We start from the raw sequence: 21,378 nt of genomic DNA on the forward strand, positions 1-21,378 counted from the left end.
ATGAGTCCCCTGGCCTAACCCACTTAGGTCAGACTCACCTGGGATTTCATGCCTTGACATTTTCTGCAATTTTACTGGCTCCAAATGTGTTCAAATTTATCCTTATGTAATAAGGTCTCTTCAGCAGAGCTTCTGGAAGTTCCAACTCCAAAATGCCCTTTTGCCTTAATAATTAAATTTCAACTCCAAAATGTCTCAGGTCTTCAAGTGCCCTGACCTATCAGGGAGAGCTAGTGGAAGGAAGCCTTCCTCCTGGAACATGGATAAGTTAAACAAGAGCTTCTTGCACTTCTCCTTCTTTAAAATGCTGTTAAGGTTCTATAGGCTGGGAAGGAAGAGTCATAAACTGGTCAGTCCTCTTTGGGGTTTTAGAAAGATTTCAAGACACTCACAGGCATGGTTTGCAATGATGAATGCAGAGATACTTTCTCCACCACAGAAAGTAAACAGGCACACCAAACCAGTATAACAGGTTGGGGGATACAGTACTGCTGCCCTCCGGCTGCAATTTAGCAGCACAGACACTAAGGCACCTTCCTGCCTAGATTTTTTTTTTTTTCTTCTTTTCATAGCCCAGCAGGATAAGTATAATTTCCCTTAAAAAAAAAAAAATGGTTATATCATGAGAAACAGGATACATGCAATGCCTGTGTGTCTGGACTCCTCTTGGCTGTGAGAAAAGTCAAGAAAACTCGAGTTAAAAAGCCAATGCAACTTTTATAGTCAAGGAAAATCCCACACCTGGATGGACCAGTCTCATAATAGCTTGAATGAATACTGGACAATCCTTTCCAGGTCATAATGAGAGACTCTAAAAGGTATCAATATTGAAAGTATTCATAAGTCTGATTTTTTTCCCTTTTCAAATAGGAAAGCAGATGCCTCCAGAATGGAATGTGCCAAATTCCTCTATAAAATTACAGGGTCTGGGCAGTTAGGGTGGAGATCTAGGTTTTGGCAACTGCTTCTGAGAAAACAAGGGTAATTTTCTTACCTTCATCGGCTCTGTTTGCTATTCTACAAAGTAAAAATATCAGACTTGAGGCTCTGTAAGCTGCCTCATACCCTGAAAATGTTAAGATTCTATAGGGTTTTTGGTTTTTCCTCCCCTAATTCTGACAGCCAAATTCTCCTTGTTGAAGAGTCCTCTCTTCTCTGCTGATTGCTCTTTGGACCTGGCCTTGGATTCGACAGGGTCTAGCCAACCCTTCTGTGCTTGGAGACTTTTCTTTCCCCCCTGAGCTCCAGTCTTTTATAGCCTGTAGAGGAGGGGTTTCCTAGATCGCGAAAACCAAGAACTGGGGTAGGAAGGGGAGATATAAGTAGAAGATGTTCAAAGACATCTGAGCAGCTGATAAGTGGATTGCCTGAGTGACAAGGGTGTGTGGGCCGTCCACAGGAGACTTCCACTCAGGGAAACCGCTCTCAAGGTTGTCTCAGCATTGAACCCAAGAGGTATCTTTTACTTAAATCACTCCAAAGATGGATTTATATACCGTATCCTTTCCTAAGAAGCAGAGGGCTTTCGACATGCTTTGACCAAGGAGGAAGAGGAGGGAAACAAAACGGAAAAAGCTCATCTGGACTAAGTCGCTGAGGCAGGAGGGATTTGGTGGATGAGGGACATTAGGGACACGGCTGGACAGTGACAGGCTCTTTCCCTTTCGTACAATCCCCACCAGGCTCTGCTCTGCCTGTTACTAAGAATCTTGGAATAGAAAATGCACGTCCTTCCTGACTCGCCATACAGATAAGGGGCCCTTTTATGCCCCCAGGGTAGCTTCTGGAGAAATCTTAACCTGAGGAATTTCCCAGGGAGCCACCTGCCTGGTTGGAAGTTGCCCCCCTCCTGTTGTTCAGTCGTGGCCTTTCACCGCTCTGGCAGACTGGCCAGGTGCTACTCAGTGGTACAGGGGAGTTTGCAGGGACTGTGGAAGGAGATGCTGCTGCCTTTCCTTACCAGATAAAATGCTCAGCATTTGTCCCCATTCCTATCGCCACATTATTTTATATATTTTATTTATATTTTCAGAAATAAGAAAAAAAAGAAATCTAGCATTTTATCCAATGCTAGATAATTCTATTTTTTTTTTAATCCTGAGACTATTATGAGCCTTCTCATATATTATTCTCTGTAGAGTTACTTTTCACTGGGACTGAAAGGAAGAGATTGCTTTTTATGTTTGAAAAGATAATTGAGATCTGTTCACATGTAGCTGAAGATAACCTTGGAACAACTTCACTTTCATTTGGGAAAAAATAAGTTCCTGATATCATAGCTGCTGATTGCTTAGAGGCTCCACTAACCAGGGTACCCTCCTCGCTGGCTTCCTGGGTATAAAACCTACAGGAAACAGCACTAAAATGGATCATCTTTGACAATGTCTATGGCTTGCCCTCCACGTTGGGACGAGACATGGTCACAATCTAGACACGTGTCATTAGAAAACCACTATTAAAAGAACATGATAGAGTTCTAATGATAATCTATCACCTACAATCTTCACAACCAAAAAACTTAAATCATCCATATGTTTAATGTGCAAAACAAAGTATTTATATGCAGTCATTTCTGCTATAGCATGCTTATTTGCCAGCTGAGCTGATAATAATTGTATTATTTCAGAGTATTTCAGAATCTTTGCTAAGTCAAAGGCAAAATTAAACAACATTTCAAAATGCCTTTTTCATCTACTTCAACAATTTTTAAACTCAATGTGAGATTTGGAACAGGATGTTGCAAGGCAAAAAGAATAATGTTAGACCATTCCAGAAATGAAGATCCCAGAAAATATTTTGATCCATTTCATAAGATATTACATTTACCAAATCTCTTACCTCCACACAAGAAGCTGCAAATTATCCCCCACAGTACTTTCCTTTATAATTAGAAATCCAGAAATAATTTAAAGCCAACAATTGAAGAACCCTCACTTATCATTAGCTCTCTCCAGATTACTAAATTCACTTAATTTTAAGGCAAATATAACTGGAATCGAAACACTGCAATATTCCAGGAAGATGGATCTGAACTATTTGTAGACCCATTAAGGGTACATTTCAACTCAGATGGAACAACATGTTCCCCGTGGAAGTTTTCACAGAGCTCACAAGGGAGCTGGAGACAGAACCAATCTCACAAGCGGCCCTCAGCCACAGAACGTTTATGGATCTAGCACATGATTTTCTAACTCAAACCATAACATTCGAATTCACCACAGCTCTTGTTAAAACTTATACATTTTTTTCTGATATATACCGATTATTAATTCTGAAATTAAGGATATGTGCGTGTATATGCACAGTTATGCGCTCGCATAAGCCTATACAGCAGGCTAGTCAGGTGGTTGCCAAAGAGTTATACACATTTTATATGAAATCATCCTTATATGAACAATATTAACAATCTAAATACTTCCCATATATCTTTTTAAGAAAAGACATTAGAGAGACAAAATATATGCTATGATCACATACATAAAATCATTTTCTCCATAAAACACATATAAGTGAGTCATTTCATAGAATCAAGCTAAATAAGTCTTTTGGCTTGTTTTTCTTCAATAGAGTGCACTAAAATGACTCTTTTTTGTATTAACCTTTAAACTAAAAGTGTTGATAATAGCATTTTATGCAGTATTTAACAAAATGTTTTTTAGGAAACATACAGCAATAAAATAAGATTCTGGGATTCTTAGGTAGGTTTAGTGGAGAAATGATTAAAGAAAATAAAGGAAAAACACAGGCATTCTCTGTAGGACAATTTAACTTTAGAAAATGGACAGTTTATGACCAGGCATGCCTGTGATCATCTTACTGTTATTCTCATACACATTATATGTCACAGATATTGTTATATGCTTGATTATATGCCCTAAATAGAAAACTGGGTGGTTTAGGGATTTTCTTGGTGGCAGTATCACAAGAACAAAACTAAAATGTCATTATCAGTCAATTAAAAATATATCTTGACCAAAATGTCTTTGTAAAGGCAACGAATAATTCATAAGATGTTAGCCTATTAGAAATCCTAGCAGCAAATCAGCATTATGTCAATTTTGAATTTTTTTTAAGAAGGAATTTTTCTCACTCAAAATAGTGAAACATGTGAGCAACTTTTAATTGTTTCTATCAACAAGCCTAACCACAGAAGCCTAGACAAGCCAATGTCAACAAAGCCAATCCCTTCAAAGGACAAAGGTACCTGTAAAATAAACCCCCTTTTCCCAACTGCTGTGCTCTCCTCTGAGATCCCGTTTTCTACCATAAAATTTGGTTATATTAATATATCAGGACAAGGACACTTAGCTGGAAAACCCTAGATACGGCAAAACTTTATTACAAATAAAAATTCCCCAAGTAGTGGCAAAAAAACAATTCTGTGTCAATGTTGGAAGAGATCCGCACCACAAGTTGGTCACAGCATTTCTCCGGCATTATAATGGACAATAAAGGTAAGGCTTTGCCCACTCTCCACCAATTTGGGTTTTTGTGTTGGTTAAGTTGTTGAGCCCAAGAGACAGGCAGCTTCTTTTGAAACAGGAAAAATCCTCACCTCTTTTCCTCACCCTCAGAGCATAGCTTGAAACTTGCTTGGCAGGGCACACGCAGGTGCGTGTGTGCGTGTGTGTGTGTGTGCACAGGTGGGCGCGGGCACATACACACACACACACACACACACACACTTTGTAATAGAAGCTGCTTGATTCTCTGGTTGGAAACATTTCAAAGACTGTTGGCACTTACCTTGCAAAGATGTGTTAGGTAAACTTGCTTCATTCTCTCCCATTTTATTATTTCTTTTTAAAGGGGGCCAAGCAGTTTCAGGTTGTGTCAGGTACCTTGCAAGCTTTGCGACCTTCTGACTTCCTACTGTAGTACTGTAACAGTATACCACCTGCTTTCTGCTGTGAATAATTACCATTCTGCTTCCTGAATTACCTGGGCTTGCAGGACCAGTTTTGCTATGAAATGAGATCACATCCCCTGATCAACGTTCTGCTATTAACGTGTGCTGCACCAAACGTGGCTTCCTTTCAGTTCTGATACTCACTTTGAATTCTCTACTTGCGCTTTAGTCGAAACTGTATTTACATTTTCCCCAGGTGGGGATACTAGCAACATACCACGGTGCAGAGCCAGTTTTGTTTTTCAGTGTTCCCGATCTGCATCTCTTACAGAGATAAAAAAATATAAAGTGAATTTTGCATTGTTCATTAAAAACAAACAAACAAACAAAAGCCCACAGACATAAGGAACAGCCTGGGAGTCACTTTTGTGTAGTGGTGGAAAGACCAGCTTTGGAGTATCTCTGGTACTAGCTGCAGACCTAGGAGAGCTATACTTTCTCTGAGTCTCAGTTTCCCCAACTGTAAAATGATGATACGTATTTCAGAAGGTTCTTACGAAAACTGAAAACAATCCTGTATGTGGTAAACACTGTGAATGCCAGATGATAAATACAACACAGGGAGCACTTTGCCTCCTCCCCTCCTCTTCCTCTACCTTTCACCTTCTTCCTTCCTTCCCCTTCTTGTCCCTTCTCCCTATGACAAGTGCAAAGAAAGCCCAGGAAGGGCACTGGTATCGCCGTGTCCTGATGTGAGTTATCCCACTTATTGAGAGATCCTTAAAAAATGATCCAATGCAATTTCAGAGTCCCTCAAGGTCCTCACTCATAACAGGATCTAGATATCTGCATTGCCTTTTTACAAGGAATATAATGAGTATTCATTTAAACTATTGTTCCTCAAACAAAGATAATCTCTAGCAAAGATAAGCAACAAATTGAAGATTTATCTTTATTTGTAAAAGTGAGAGAGGAAGCGGATCACAAAAATAATTTATAAAAGCTCCATCTCCCATAAAGTATCCAGAATTAAAAGAAATCTCTATTTTCTCCCTCTAGAATTCCTTAAATTTTAGCTTTGATCAGAATGGCTTAAAAAAGAAAGTTCCAAGGTTCAAACATCTTCTCCTTTAATAGTTCTTTGATTTTCAATTTGAAAAAAAATCTGCATACCATGTTTGCTAGCTCATTAATGAAAAAAAACTGATTACATAAAGTTATGTAAAAAGAAAAGGTAAACAACTAGAATAGTTATTCTCAAAAATACTAGAAATGAAAACAAATGTGGCAAAAAATCCTCATTGCAGGGGCACTTGGATGGCACAGTTAAGCAACCAACTCTTGTTTTGTTTTTTTTTTTTTTTTCAACTCTTGGTTTTGGCTCAGGTCGTGACCTCAGGGTCATGAGATCGAGCCCTGCATTGGGCTCCACACTCAGTGCAGATTCTGCTTAAGTTTTTCTCTCCCTTTCCTTCTGTCCCTCCTCAGTGCACTCGCTCTTCTCTCTCTCAAAATAAATAAACAAATCTTTCAAAAAAATTCCTCATCATAGTGAATTTACAGTTCTCTCTTTCATTACCTCTCTGGATCTCAGTGTCTTCACCTAGAAAGTGATCTAGAACATTTGCTGTCTAGGCCCCATTTTCTCATTATAAATGCCCAAACCTCTGATGTAAAGTCTAAGTTGTGGTTTGTCCCAGAATAGTCTTTGCTGAGGACAACTGCTAATGTAACATATAGACCAGGCTACACGCTTTATCAAATGTAACCTGAAACTGAATGTCTTTCAACAAAACAATATAATTATTATATTCTGACTTCCCCCCAAAAAAGAGAAACACATATACCAATCCTCCTTCATTATGACAACTTGGAAATGTATTTATATACCTGTCCCAGGCACCTAGAATTGTCAATAACCAGTCCAAAACACCCATTATCTACCAGCTGAATTACGGGATGTGTGAAGTTACAACGGAAGTAGAACGGAGAAGTCCTATTTTTAAGCAGAAGGAAAAACATAAAAACAGCAGAAACCCCAAAAGCGCTTGTAGTTGCCCAGAAAGTAACATAAATATACTCTCAGTTATACTGAAATAGCTTCAACACTTCTAAAGCGCCATGCACTCACTCACTCACTCTCTCTCTTGTGTGTGTGCCTCACATGCCTGGAAAATTCTTCCTTCACCACTTCCCCTTTGTCTAATTCAGATGAAGAAATTCTTCTTGAACCTAATCTTGACTCAGGCTTCCTCTATATGCTCCCAGATGCCTCTTAACAACTCGGACCTTTCCTTTCACCCTTTCACCGTGGCTCTTATCACATCGCATTGTATGTACTGCTTATTTCTGTCCTCGAGAGCTATTGTACTAGAGACTTCTTCTGTGTCTGCCACTATATCCCTAAAACTATGCAAGATAGCACAGTTCCTACCCTATATTATGCCATCAACAAATTTTATAAAGGTGAATAAAATTACCATCATCAGAAAGGGTAAATTAAATCTCAAAGAAAAGAAGGACACATATTAATAAAGAAGATGATGAAAGATACTCCAGGAGGGAAAAATGCCAACTTAAATTTCAAAAGTAAAAAGAAATGAAGGTAACTAGTTAGGTTTATCTGCAAGGGCAAATAATTCAGAGCTAGAAGGGTAAAAGAGATGAGGGCATTTATGAGAACTTCCAAAAAAGAATCAAAGAGAAGTGAATGGAAAAGAAAAAAACAAAACAAAACAACATACATAGTGAACACATTAGATTAACACACACACACACACACACACACACCAAAAAATAAACACTGGTAGTATTAACTACAATAGCTTTATTGAATGGTGAAAGGAACACTAAATATAAAATTATCAAGATTTTTAGAATATTGGAAAGAAAGTCTACAAGAGTGTGTTTTCTATGAGCTTCTGAGAGAGTGCTGTAACAATTATCAAGATTTTTTTCTTTTAAAACAACTCAGATGACTTCAGACAACATTTCCAACCGTATCACATTTCAGAATTTCTAACAGTCTATTTGTAAAGCAAACTTCAAGGAGAGAGTGGGCACAGAAGATAATAAATGCAATTCTTTATCATTTAGTTTGAGGGTTCTACCTAGAAAATAAACAAGAGGAAGATACCAATGTTGAAATTTAAACTTCTTATGCATAGTTATTAAAGTGATTATGTAGTTCTGTTTTTCAAGGGAAGATACATGTGAAAATTTGAAAAAAAAATACTAAGTGGTTTTTCAGAATTCTGAATGTTGGCACGGTCTTAGAAAGCATGGAGCCCTGGGTATGTAAAATGTTACACATTTAATAATTACACAGACCTGGTACCTCTCAATGAAAAGTATAAGAGTGGGAACAAATAATTTGGTCAAAACCATAAACATCCAGAGAGAAAAAAGATTAGACTCTAAAAACTGTAATCCTAGAAGCTACTATGAGGAGAAAATTCCATGTTTAGCAACCAGAATGAATTTTTGAGATTGCAGTTTCAAGAAGTAGGTAGAGGTGCTTGGAGAGTGCCAAAATATACCACCTACCCCCAAATATGTCTCATTGGCGTTTGGAGATAGATTAGATAGAAAAAAAAGTATCTTTCTTTGAGAGAGAGAGAGAATCGTAAGCAGGCTCCATTCTGGGCATTGCAGCTGGATCTCATGACCCTGAGATCATGAAATCAAGAATCAGATGTTTAACCAACTAAGCCACTCAGTGCCCAGGCATGTGGATTATTTTGACTCAAGGGCCGATGAGAATTAGTAGACACAGGAAAAGTTCTTTACCCCCCTTCATTGCCTAATAATGGGGTATAAACCTCTTCTTTGTAAAGAAAACGTACATGTTTAAAGGAAATTTCCATTTTTAATAGTTTCTCCTTAACAGGAACAAAACTACTCCTGGAGGCAACTCTTACCACTTGAGAAACAAGCCTTCCTTATACATTCTCTTCCCTCACTTTTCCATAACTTCCCTCCCAACTCCAGAAGTCCCAAACCCCTTTCCATTGTTTAGACTAAGATCCTATAAACCTCAGTCATCTGGCTCTTTGAGTCTCATTCCTTGTGAGACTCCCATGCAAATCTACATAATTACAACTGTTTTCTCCCTCCCTCCCTCTCTTTCTCTCATTAATCCATCAGTTTGCTCAAGGGCCCATGGAGTGGAAACTAGGAGGGTAGAGGGAAAAGGTTTCTCATCACACTGGTGGTGTTTACTTCATGCATTTTAGAATAAAGTAAAGCTTGTTCCTATACGGTTATATTCCAACATCTAAACTGTTTCAGTCTTTTTCTTTACCTATAAAGTAGAACTAGGTAACCGTATTCTGAAAGAATTTAATCAGATCATATTTGAATGCCCAACATGGTGGGGCTCCTGGCTGGCTCAGTCTATAGAGCATGTAACCCCTGATCTTGGGGTTGTGAGTTCAAGTCCCACACTGGGCAAAGACCTTACTGAAAAATGCATCCATGCATACTCCACTTGATGTCAGGCAAGTAATAGGATGGCTAGTTTTTCATTATCACCTCAACATAGATCCCCAATCCTGTCAAACCACTCCAAATCTGACAAACATTTTCCAATGTTGGGAATTGATAGGACATAAAATTTTCTGAAATGAGTCCACTTTTCTTAAATTTACTTAAAAAAAAAAAGATTTTATGTATTTATTCATGAGAGACACACAGAGAGAGGCAGAGACACCGGCAGGAGAAGAAGCAGGCTCCCCCTGGGGAGCCTGATGCAGGACTCGATCCCAGGACCCTGGGATCGTGACTTGAGCCAAAGGCAGACACTCAACCACTGAGTCACCCAGGTGTCCATCTTGATTAAAATAAAGATGTCAACAGTGCAAAAATGAGAAAGTTTGTACTTTGATACCATGAGCCATTTGGCTTTAGACCCAGGCATTTCATCACTTAGTGTTTTTGATTAAACATTCTTTGATGAAGCTGAAATTTTATTGTTTGATTATAGCCAAGAATTTTTAGGCTGGGATTGTCTGATCCTTATAGCTGCTAAATGTTTTTGAGTCCTACCAGAAATGAGACAGGTAAAGTAGTAAAGTAGGGAAGGGGGTGAGTGCATGTAATATATACATACAGGAAAAATGGGTAGAAATAAACAAGGTTTTCTCATGCTTAGGAATACTGGCTGCTGAACATATTCTACATCCTTTCTTCCAGATCTGAGTATTACCATCTACCCAGTTGCCCTAGACAGAAAATTAGGATTTATCCTTAGCTATATCTTCCCACATTCCCCAAATAGTCATGAAGTCCTAAGAATTCCATATCCTAAATGTCATCGAAATTCACCTCCTTAATTAACTCTCACTATCCTCTGGGTAAGCCCATTATCATCTTTTGCCAAGACAGAAAATCCCTAAATGAATTCTCCTTTTCCCTTGAATCCATCCTTTCTGTATCTGCAGAGTCACCGGGCAGAGTGAGCGATCCTCCTAAAATGCAGTCATGTCATTTCCATGCTCAGGTATGTTCACTGGTCTCACAGCCTACTCAATAATGTCAGCACATTATCACCACAATTTTCCATCCCGCTGACTCCTCAGCCTCCATTAGCATCTAGTTCATTTAACTTAGTTGAATACATAACCACATTTACTTTCCTATACCTGTGAATAGAATATATATATTTTTGACTATATAATTTTTGACTATATATACACATACAAATTTGACCATATATATATACATATATATGTGTGTGTATATATATATGTGTGTGTGTATATATATATATATATATGTGTGTGTGTGTATATATATATATACACACACACACACATACATAGTCAAAATTAAAGCAGACCAAGTGCTTTGTATTAAGATTGACTGGTAGTCAAAAGTAACGTAACTAAACTTTTCCTTTTTTTCTTCATAAAATTGCATACAGAATCTTAAGAAAATTTGTGTTGATAGAGAACAAAGAAAGTAACTACTTCTTTCCGTAATAAGACACATCCATCAACAAGGAAACAAGCAATAATGACAAGGAGAGTATTGTCATTTTCATGATCTTTCTACTACAGTCTTATTAAATGAAGTAGCCAAGGAACTATATAAATTATATGCTAACACACACAGGCACTTACTACAGACTTGCTTAACAATTACTGGTGGTTTACAGGTTATTTCACATAATTAAGATATACAATGACTCATCTAAAAATAACAGACACATGGAGGTGCCAGGGTGGAAGGCAGGTGGGAGTGATCTTACGAAGCATCCTCATTTGCTGCTGGGAACAACACTCGTCTAGATTGTGGAAGAACTGTGTAACAAGACATTAAACGCAAGCTTGTAATCACGGTATCTAATGACTTATATACCTTTTATGAGGATCTCATGACATCTTGGCTTACGTGCCAGAAGGTTTTAAAGCAATATACTCTAATTTATTAGCAACCTCAGCCTCATCCGTGTGAGTCTGACAGTAGGAAGACTGGCTATAATAATCATCTAAGTATCATTTGAAAAAGAGAAAATTGTGAACTTTCAATGTGTATTTAATACTATCACGGAACTATAAAATGAAGTACACACACACACACACACACACACACACAAATACTTGATTAATCTATACAGAACTATTCCACAAACCAGGGCAGAACTCCCTCAAGAGGATCCCCAAGGAACGACTTTTTTTTTTTTTTTTAAGATTTTATTTATTTGATGGAGAGAGAGCAAGAGCACAAGCAAGGGGAGCAGCAGGCACAGGCAGAGGGAGAAGCAGACTCCCCACTCCCTGCCAGCAGGGAGCCCGCCCGATGCGGAACTCGATCCCAGGACCCTGGGATCATAACCTGAGCCAGAGGCAGATGCCCAACTGACTGAGCCACCCGCCCCCCCCCCCACCCCCATTACCAAGGAAAAATATTAAAGGAAGATGCATGCTTACTTCCTAAGACGACGCAGAATGATGGACTTTTTGATTTGGAAATATCAGGACATGCTAAAAATTTACAATAAGACTGGAAAAAAAAATCTCCAGCTAAAACCCTAGAACAGGAAGGTCTCCCAAAGTGATAGAATGACTTCTCTCATCCTTTTAAAATTCAATGAGGATCCTTAAATGATATTAGCTCGGAGATAAGTTTATTTGCTCAAAACATACTGTTGTGACCAATCCTTAAAAAAGAAGTTTCATCTCCATATCAAAGAATGATCTAGGACGCCCCTGCTAAGGGTCCAAGTCATGCCAGTCATTCACGCCCAAGGGCAAAAGGTCGTCCAGCCTTTGGCCTCCTCCCCAGAGCCTCAAAAAGCAAAACAATTAATGGCAACTCTGCTACAGAAATTTGGCAAATACTAACTAAATGGAAAACCACCAAGGCCCAACGGCTGTGCAGGGGGTCACAGCCTTCTCTCTCCAGGTGAAGCTCAAGTAAAAGGTGAGGCTTCTCACTGTCTTTAGCAACATCAGATCCGTTTCTCTAGCATCTTAGTAACAGGACACGGTGGGTGCCTACCAACCATCACTTCTTACCTTCCACACCACGTGCCGTTTCGATTCACGAATAGGAACAAAAGTAGTTGAGAATGACTAATTATGGGGAATCAGAGAAATTGCGTTTATCGTTTTGATACATAATATTTCTTTAATTTTTTCATTTTTCTGGTTTCTTTTTCCTCCTCCTGTTTTTGAATAAAGTCGAAGTGGCATAACAAGCATTCCTGGGGCGGAGGGGGGGGGGGGAAGATTCCAAGAGGATGACTTTTGTTCAGCATCACAATGGACCACTACTTTCTGGGGTGAATGTTTTCTTTCTGAAAGCTCCTCTTCCACTTTCCCTGCTGACTGGCTGCCAGCTAGCATTGTTACAGAAAAGGAGAGGAAAGATTAAAGTCTTCAACCTTCCCCTAAGTAGCTAGTACTTAAAATAGACTTTCTCTAAAGTGACTGGCTGTCTTTCCTATGGTGACCAGATGAACAAAATGGGGGGCGGGGGGGGGGGGGGGGGAGGAATCACAGAACAAAAAAAGGGCGATAAACACAGCTACTTTGGATGGACTTTACAGAATAATAAGCCAAATGGGGAGAAATCTATGGGGGAAAAAAATAGAATCCCAGGAAGACACTGGGAAATACAGTGTCTGATCACAATGGACAATGAGGGGCTCCCATGTGAGCAATTTTAAGAACTGAATAAACATAAAAATAGAGCTAGGCGTGCTGTGGCTAAAGGTACCTTTACATACTGATTATGTTCCCTCAGACCTCGCCTCAAACCTTTAGCCTTCTTATAGCCTAACATAGCGATTTTTATTTCCTTAATTTTTTTTTTTTCCTTTAGAAAGCTGGGCAATTCTTCCAATAGTCAAGGCAGCTATTGAGAGCATCTTTTTAGTTGCTGTTTTTAGTTCTGCAAGATTCATAAGCATTTAATAAATAATTGACCATTGATCAATTGAAAACATATTTCAACTTTCTACTAAAACCGTTCAAATGAGAGCGTAAGGGACACCTTTAATTAAAAAGTGTGACCAGGACTCTGCTTCCCTCTAAGGGGCCAGAATATGTTGCCCCCAAATATGACACTTGGGTGTAAGGATTGTTTTGAGCTCACGGCAATTAGCTCCCTGCCTTAGCTCCCTTCTATTTATAAGAAGGACAGAAGTTTCCATCCCTCATAGCCTTTCCCTGTCCCACACTAGGCGGGGAACCACTCTGGAGACAAGTCTTAGTCCCTCAGATAATTCCTATCTGAAACAAAACAAAACACTAAATACTCCTTGTTTTAGGATACACTCCATCCACTCCCCTTCCCATAACTTACCTCACCCTAAGAAATCTCAAACCCTTTCTCCATCCTCTGGCCTAAGTATAGAAGCTTCAAATTCTGTCTCCTAGAATCACATTCCTTTATGAATTCCCAGTGTGCACGCATGTCATTAAATCTTTTTTTTTTTTCTTTTTTCCTCCTGTTATTCTGTGTTTTGTCTGTTTGATTTACAGGGTCCCCAGCCACTGAACCTAGGAGAACAAAGGAAAAAAGCTATCTTTCCTACACCGCTTTTCTTTAGCTTTCCAAAAATCTAAAACAAAAAACAAAAAACTCTTTTACTTCAGATTGGTGATAAATTGAAAATTATATTTTAAAGTTCATAACAGTTTAAAGAAATGAACTGGGATTGAATTACCCCAATTAGCACCTAATGAAGTACAAGTTAAATAGTGGAAACAAAGAGGACAGTGTAAAATGCATCAAGAAACTTGGAAGGCAATTTAAATTATTAAAGTTAAAATTAAAGAGAACATTCTGCTTTCTAACTTAAGAGTTATTTTATGACATCACAAATTCTGTATTTGTCTATCCTCAAACACTGCTCTGGAAACTTTTTTTTAAAAAAAGTAGAATCTGAACAAATTTAGGTAAGTTATTCACTTTCTAGTGGGTCCAATTCTTTTTATACAGCCCCTTTTTGCTTTGTTTCCTCTTTATCCTCTAAAGCACTTAAATACCCGACTCTTGGCTTTTTACCATCAAAGTCATATGAGATTTCCTCCCAATTTCAGTGTCCAAATGTAAATATTTACAACAGTATCAATATAATAATTCATCTTCACCACCAAATTAACATACCAGAACAGTTTTATTGGGATTTTAATTTGTTAATGAGCTGAAGATGAATCCATAAAGTGGCCAATTTCAATGTAAGTTCAGAAATTTTTGATATAAAGAGAAAGCTGCCATTCACGATGCAGATTTTTTTTTTTTTTAATGTTTATCTTACTCTTTCACTGTTGAGGGCACAGGTATTTGCCATTTTTATCCTATTTGTCCCTTTGCATAGACCCAAGTTTAAGTTTCCTACTACCTGAAAACTGCCCTTGTGGGTCACAAGCTACAGGACACACTGATGCTGGTGCCTAAGACAGGCGCCTTGGACCGGGGGCAGGTGAAGGACTCCACCTATGTCTTCAGCTCACAGGGCAACCAGCTGTCCCCAGCAGGATGCAGTGTGTGCAGCCCACCCTGCACTGTAGCCTAGGAAAAGTCCTGCTGTAGCCAAAACAAAAACAAAAAACCCAATCCAACCCATTTCTTATAGTTGTCCGATGACAGGAAATTTTCTCAGTTTATCTGAAAAAAGTCCTTACTTAACTTTTATTCCTAATTTTTTTTTTTTTTTTTTGTATTCATTGAAATATTTCTTGGAGTGCCTGGGTGGCTCACTTGGTTTGACCCAACTCTTGATTTTGGTTCAGGTCATGATCTCATGATCCTGAGACTGAGCCCAAATCCAGCTCTGTGCTGGGCATGGAGTCTGCTTGGGATTCTCTCCCTCTCTCTCTCTCTGCCCCTCCTCTCCTCATTAAAAAAAATATATATTATTTTTTTCTTTCAGAATTTTAAGTATTTTTTCCCCTTTGTCATCTGGCTTACATAGTTTCTGTAAAAAAAAAAAAAAAAAAAAAAAAAAAAAAAAAAAAAAAAACTACGGTTTTTCTTATCCTTTATCTTCTGCATACCATGTTTTTCTTTTTCTTTTGCTGTTTTTATGTATTCATTTTTCACTCATTCTTAGTCCATTTGAGTATTATGTGACTTGGTGGAATTTTCTTTGTGTTTATCATGCTTAGAGTTTGAGCACGCTTGGAATTTGTTGAACTTCTTGGCTTTGTCAGCTTATATAATATTCACCAAATTCTAAAAAAAAAAAAAAAAAAAAAAATCTTCCATTGCTTGCTATCCTCAAATATTTTGTCTCTCCTTTCTTCACTCTTCTTTCCTTCTGCTACTCTAATTACACATATGTTATAAGTAAACACATAGATATAGATGTAGAAATCCAAACAGGTCACTGGAACTCTGATTTTCTTCAGTCCGTTTTCTTCTGTGGTTATGTTTGAATAGCATCTCCTGCTGTGATTCTCAGTTCACTAATGGTTCTTCTGTTTACTATTCTACTATAAATCTATGCAGTGAAATTTTCATTTCTAACAGTTTATTTTTCATTTCTACAAGTTCTATTTGGAACTTCTAACATCTTCAACATTCTAACATTTTTAAATCTTTCGTTTTTTTTTTTCCTTACTAGGCTGTTTGCCTTTATTATCATTGCTCATGTTTATAATAGTAAAGTCATTTGCTAATTCCATCATTCTGGATCTATTTCTCTTAATTTTTCTTCTGATTATGAGTCTCAGTTTTCTGCTTCTTTGCATGCCTAGTAATGTTTTATTAGATGCAGAAAATTTTGACTCTGACTTGTAAACTATTGAGTGGTAAATTTTGTTGTATTCCTATAAAGATGCTGGACTTTGGATCAGCTATTAATTTACATTCTATGTATCTTTTTTTTATTCTTATAGATTTTTATGTAAAAGATATATGAAGATATATCTTTAGTTTTATTTCCAGCACTTTGTACACATTATTTTTGTTCCAGTTGAACACTTTGCTTGACCAAATTAAGTAGAGCAAACATCCAGCTGAAATTAAAGAATCGTGTTTATTTTATTTATTTATTTATTTTTTTTGTGGAACATCTGATTTCTATCATTGAATTAATTATATTAAATTCTGAGAACAATGCTTGTCTCCACTAGTAACAGCACTTAAAGGCTATTAAGTTATTCTTAGATCAGCCTGATTGTTTTTAATTTTTCTTATAGTTTTTGTTTTCAGGGGAGGCCTAGAGTAGCGTTTACTCTAGAGCTAGTTTAGCCATTCAAATAGAATGTGTGGCATTTTCTAGAGCTCTCCTAGGTGCCTTGTGCAGTCATCAGGTCTATCCAGTCTTATTGGTAAGAATATGAAGGACTCCTGGCTTGAGTGAACTCGGGAAATTATCCAATTTAGAACTCTCTAGTATTTTTATTTTTCTAGTGCCTGTTCTTTGTTCAATATCATGGTGTTTCACCCTTTGCACTGATTGATATTCAGTTACAGACTTCAAAGTACTCTTCTGCAGATGTCTGGAGCTCTTTGTGCAGCACCTCTTACCTCCACCTACAGCAGTGGCTCATTCTTCCAAAGTTCAATCTCCAGCTCTTCAACTCAGGATATATGTGGGCTCTTCCTTTATCATTTTGAGAACAATTTACACCCATATTCATCTGTGTATAAAACCAGGGCTATTGTGAGGTTCATCTTGTTTGATCTCCTTTTCCTAGGATCACAGTCCTGGGCTTTCTGTTGTCCAATGTTTGTTACCAATTGTTTTAGATATTTTGTTCAGTTGACTTGTTTTATGGCAGAAGGCAAGTCAAAAAAAATGTACTCTTTTATAGACAGAGTAAAAAATGGTGCAATCTTCCTGGAGGGCAATTTGACAAAATATATCTAAAATATAAAAAAAAAAAAAAATCAGGGGACCCTGGGTGTCTCAGTTGGTCAAGCATCCTATTTGTAGTTTTGGCTCAGGTCAGATCTCAGGGTCATGAGACTGAACCCCCTTTATTGGGCTCTGCAATCAGCAGTGACTCTGCTTGAAGATTCTATCCCTCTATTCCTCCCCCTGTCCCTGCTAAAATAAATGTCTTTAAAAAAGAACTCTCAAAAAAAAAAAAAAAAAAAAAAAAAAACTCTCTTGGATGGAAAGAGAGAGAATTAAGTAACAATCATTAGAAATGTCCCTCCCAGGAAATCTTCCAAGACAATAACCAGAAAAGTTTACAAAATAGCTCACATGACACTTGTTAGTGTTGTTTACAATATAAAGAAATATAAGTAATTCAATGCTAACAATAGATTTTTAAAATTATTTATACAATAGTGTAGTGGAATAATCTTTAACTGTTAATGCAGAAATATTCACTGACTTACAAAATATCCAAAACATTGTTGCATTATTTGTCACAGTATATGACATATGCTAAAAATATTACAATTATCACCACGTTATAGAATTACTGGTGATTGTCTAATTTCTTCCTTGCATCCTTGATTTTTTTTCATATCTTGAAAATAGTTACCTATTACTTTTATAATCAAAATAAAGTATTTACCATTTTGAGAAAAAAGTAATTCTTATTATGATCCCTGATTGTTATTCAAAATAAATTAGAAAGATTTAAGAGGTCCTAAACTATGCTTTCAAAAAATGCCAAGGGCATCCATACAGTTTATCTACATGTCTCTGATATTTATAAATGGAATCTGAGCTTGTTAGTTTTGGCCAATACCTAGCAAAAAGAAATGTCTGTATGTGTATAAATAGGAATTCAATAAGTAGTTAATAAATTTAGTTGATAAGGAATTTTTGTAAACTTTAATAAGAATTCCTTAAAACAGCCTAGGAAGAAAAATCTTTGGTATAATTAAAAAGCTATAAAACATAGATATTTTATTTATGAGAGGGTGAGGTAGGGAGATAAATATCACTCAGTGATATTTCACAGCTTCTTTCTTATAAACCCATACTTTTACAAAACCTGATATGAGTATCTTAGCCACCATGTTGATTTGGGGAATTTTAGTTAGAAAAGGGAAACACATCAGGTCAGTATGACAATCTGTTTGAAGTGAAAAAAAGGAGACAAGAAGCCACCTAAGGAAACACTATCACTCTCCAGAGAACTGGCAAAATAAGAAAATTAAACTGGCATTTATTTTTCTTTATAAAACACTATCTTCTTATAATCATTATTATCACTAACAAAAATATAGACAGAAAAAAACAGAACTTAAATAACAGGTTATTCCAGTACTAACTTTTAAATATATAGCCCAGACAGAGAGAGAGAAGGAGGAGTATATGGGTAAATATAGATAAGATATAGATGTAGAAAGATAAATATATTCAGAGGCATGGGCATAAATTGAGATATAAAACCTAACAATGTTCAGGCCATTTTGAAACATTTTTTTTTCTGTTAAAATTACACAGTGGGTATCATTCTATTGGTATCTTTTTGATGGAGTTTGAGTCAGATAAATGTGCATTTTAGGTCCTGGCCACTACTTGCTCCTAGTGTGATCTTGAACAAATTATTTCACTTCTCTGAGCCTCAATTTTCTTTCTTTACTAAAATGAATAAAACACCTGAGCCTCCACATGGGGTTGAGGTGATAGTTCCATATGATAATGCAAGGCCTGGTCATAATAGGTCCTCAGAAAACTGTGGATATAATACAGATTATTGTTTTTAACTGTTATTATAAGATTTACAAATAACTGTGATACACAGTTTTTAGACTGTTTTTCCAAATCTCAGGGAATCTCTCTTAGCTATTCCCCTGCAACCACAGGAGTAGAACATTCTGTTCTATGTAATAAAGTTCATTCCACAGGTTACAGTTGACCAAACAAGTATGTACATAAAACTCCAACTAGGAAGACCAGAGATTTCCTCCCCCGCCCCCTGCAATTTTGATTTGGGATTGAAGGAGAATTAAGGTTAGGCTTGCAACACGTAACGTCAGGAGCCGTATGTGTACAGCCATGTTCAGCCCTGGGACCAGAGAGGGACAGCTAGTCACAGAAGGGAGAATAATGAAGCTGATATTTGGAGGAAAAGGAGATAAGAGATGAAGAGTGTAATTAGTCTGGATGTCTTATGGCTCTTTCATCAATTTTAGTCTTTCCAAGGCCTACCCCTTGGATTCCATGAATAGATGGACACTTATCGGTTCAGTAAATGTGAGAATACCTCTTTGATCTTTCGCCAATTAAATTCATAAGGAAACCGTGTTGAGAACCTGTTCTGTTACTCTCAGAGATGTTAACCTGACCAGTGATACTGATATTTGTCAGAGATTGTATGAAAATATTTGGTGAAAGAATTGATGAACAACTTTCTTCTTAGAAAGCAATTGCTGTGATTTAATACTAATCCATCTTTTCTGGAGGAAAGACTGGGAGAATGGTAATTTTGAGTCACAACCTTGAGTGGAGGACCTGGAGGGGGGGCCACACTGAAAGTTTTGGAATGTAAAATGTGTTTGCTCTCATTGGAAGGTAAAAAAAGGAAGGATCCTGGCTCATGCCTTGTAGACCTTAACCTACAGAAAATCCCAATCTATAAGGCTAGATTAGACAGGCCACGTATGGTAGGCAGTACAAAGGTCCCTGAAGATGTCCATGTCTTAATCCCACAAACCCAAGTACTTCCGAGGTAGTTCTCAGATTACAGGAAAAAAAGGGAATTAAGGTTACATATATAATTTTTACTAATTAGGTGACCTAGAGATGAAGAGGTTATCCTGAACCATCCCAAATGGCCCAATTTAATGACATGAGTACTTAAAAGTAGAAGAGGAATGCACAGAGGGTCAGAGAGGTATGATTTGAAGACGACTTGATCTGCTATTGTTTGTTCCTGAGACAGAAGAGGGGGACACAAGCCAAAGAATGCAGGTGGCTCTAGACGGTGGGAAAGGCATGATTCTCCTTCAGGCCTCCAGAAAGAAACACCATCTTGCAGACACCTCAATCTTAACCCATTGAGACCCCTGTTGGACCTCTGATCTACAAAACTAGAGGGCAATAGATTTGTTTTGTTTTAAGCCATTAAGTTTGTGTTAATTTCTTATAGTGACAATAGAAAACCAATATGCCGGTACATTCTAATTACTGAACTTAAATTATGTTTGTGGCTTAAAGTAACTGTAGGTAAATTCTATCCTATAGGAGTAAAAAGCCATGACATCTGCCAGGGTTTTTGCCCATAAAAGAGGGACACTTTCCATAAAGTTTAAAGGGGTAATGGAAAACAACAGTGAATTCAGGCTATGAACGTATCAGGAAGGATTCTTGCCCAATCGGCTAGTTATAATAAATGTGCTTTTTAATTTTTTTTTGTAATTTCTTTAAGGTTAAAGCTAGCTAGAATTTGGTTTTGAATTGAATCGGTTTCGTTATTTATAACCAAACAGTTTTAATGACTAGAACTGTTAGAGATAATTACCCCAACAACAGGTACAAATGGCCTCAGGCAGGGCTGTTGACAGTACTAAATGAGAATGGTATCTAGGGCTTCTAATTTATTTTTTAAACAATAGTAAATTATAGCACACACTATAAGGAACACCTCAGTGCATCCCTACAAAAACCTCAGAAAAGCCAACACCATGTTTAAACACTGAGGAACAGAGGTTTGAAACGCTTTAAAAACATGGCAAAGGTCATAGGTGATGGAAATGGCATTTGGAGACACCTGTTATCTTTCTGATATCGAAACTCTATTATATCATTCATTCATTCACTAAATGTTCATTGATTACTCACTATTTACCAGACACTATTATACCCAGCTAACTGACCTTTAACGAGTCTTCATTACATGCCGAGTAACTTACATATACTGACTCCTGTAATCTTTCTTCTATCATGTCCATTTCACAGATGACACCTGAAAAGAGGACCTGGGAGTGACAGATCCAGGACTCAAACGAGGCAGTATGGTTCTTAGTGACCCCTTAACCACCGATCTCTACTGCTGCCGGTACTGGGTGCTGACTTTACAGATGGAGATTCCGCTGGTCTCACAGAGGTTGCATTCTAGTCGGAGACACAGAGGAGAGCAAAGCAAGCAAACAAACAAGTA

General features: G+C 37.5%; 1 protein-coding gene and 1 long non-coding RNA gene across 5 annotated transcripts in view; one reads left to right on the plus strand and one right to left on the minus strand.

Annotated features, from left to right (window-relative positions):
• Positions 1-5,044, minus strand: part of NAALADL2 (N-acetylated alpha-linked acidic dipeptidase like 2) — an 878,960-nt gene extending 873,916 nt beyond the window's left edge. The window contains exon 1 of one of the 4 annotated variants that reach the window (XM_026007770.2): positions 4,747-5,044. In XM_026007770.2, the coding sequence (XP_025863555.2) occupies positions 4,747-4,924 (178 nt within the window). In that variant the 5' untranslated portion in view covers positions 4,925-5,044. Of the gene's footprint in view, positions 1-38; positions 418-4,746 lie in introns of those variants that run through there. The other 3 variants (XM_072752176.1, XM_072752175.1, XM_072752177.1) reach the window with 3 other exon arrangements.
• Positions 4,318-21,296, plus strand: LOC140598203 (uncharacterized). Its single transcript, XR_012000364.1, has 3 exons — positions 4,318-4,454; positions 10,291-10,349; positions 21,177-21,296. It is a non-coding gene; the product is annotated as an uncharacterized lncRNA (long non-coding RNA).
• Positions 21,297-21,378: the final 82 nt, after the last annotated feature.

This window comes from Vulpes vulpes, chromosome 3, assembly GCF_048418805.1.
Source record: "Vulpes vulpes isolate BD-2025 chromosome 3, VulVul3, whole genome shotgun sequence".
Classification (NCBI taxonomy): domain Eukaryota; kingdom Metazoa; phylum Chordata; class Mammalia; order Carnivora; family Canidae; genus Vulpes; species Vulpes vulpes.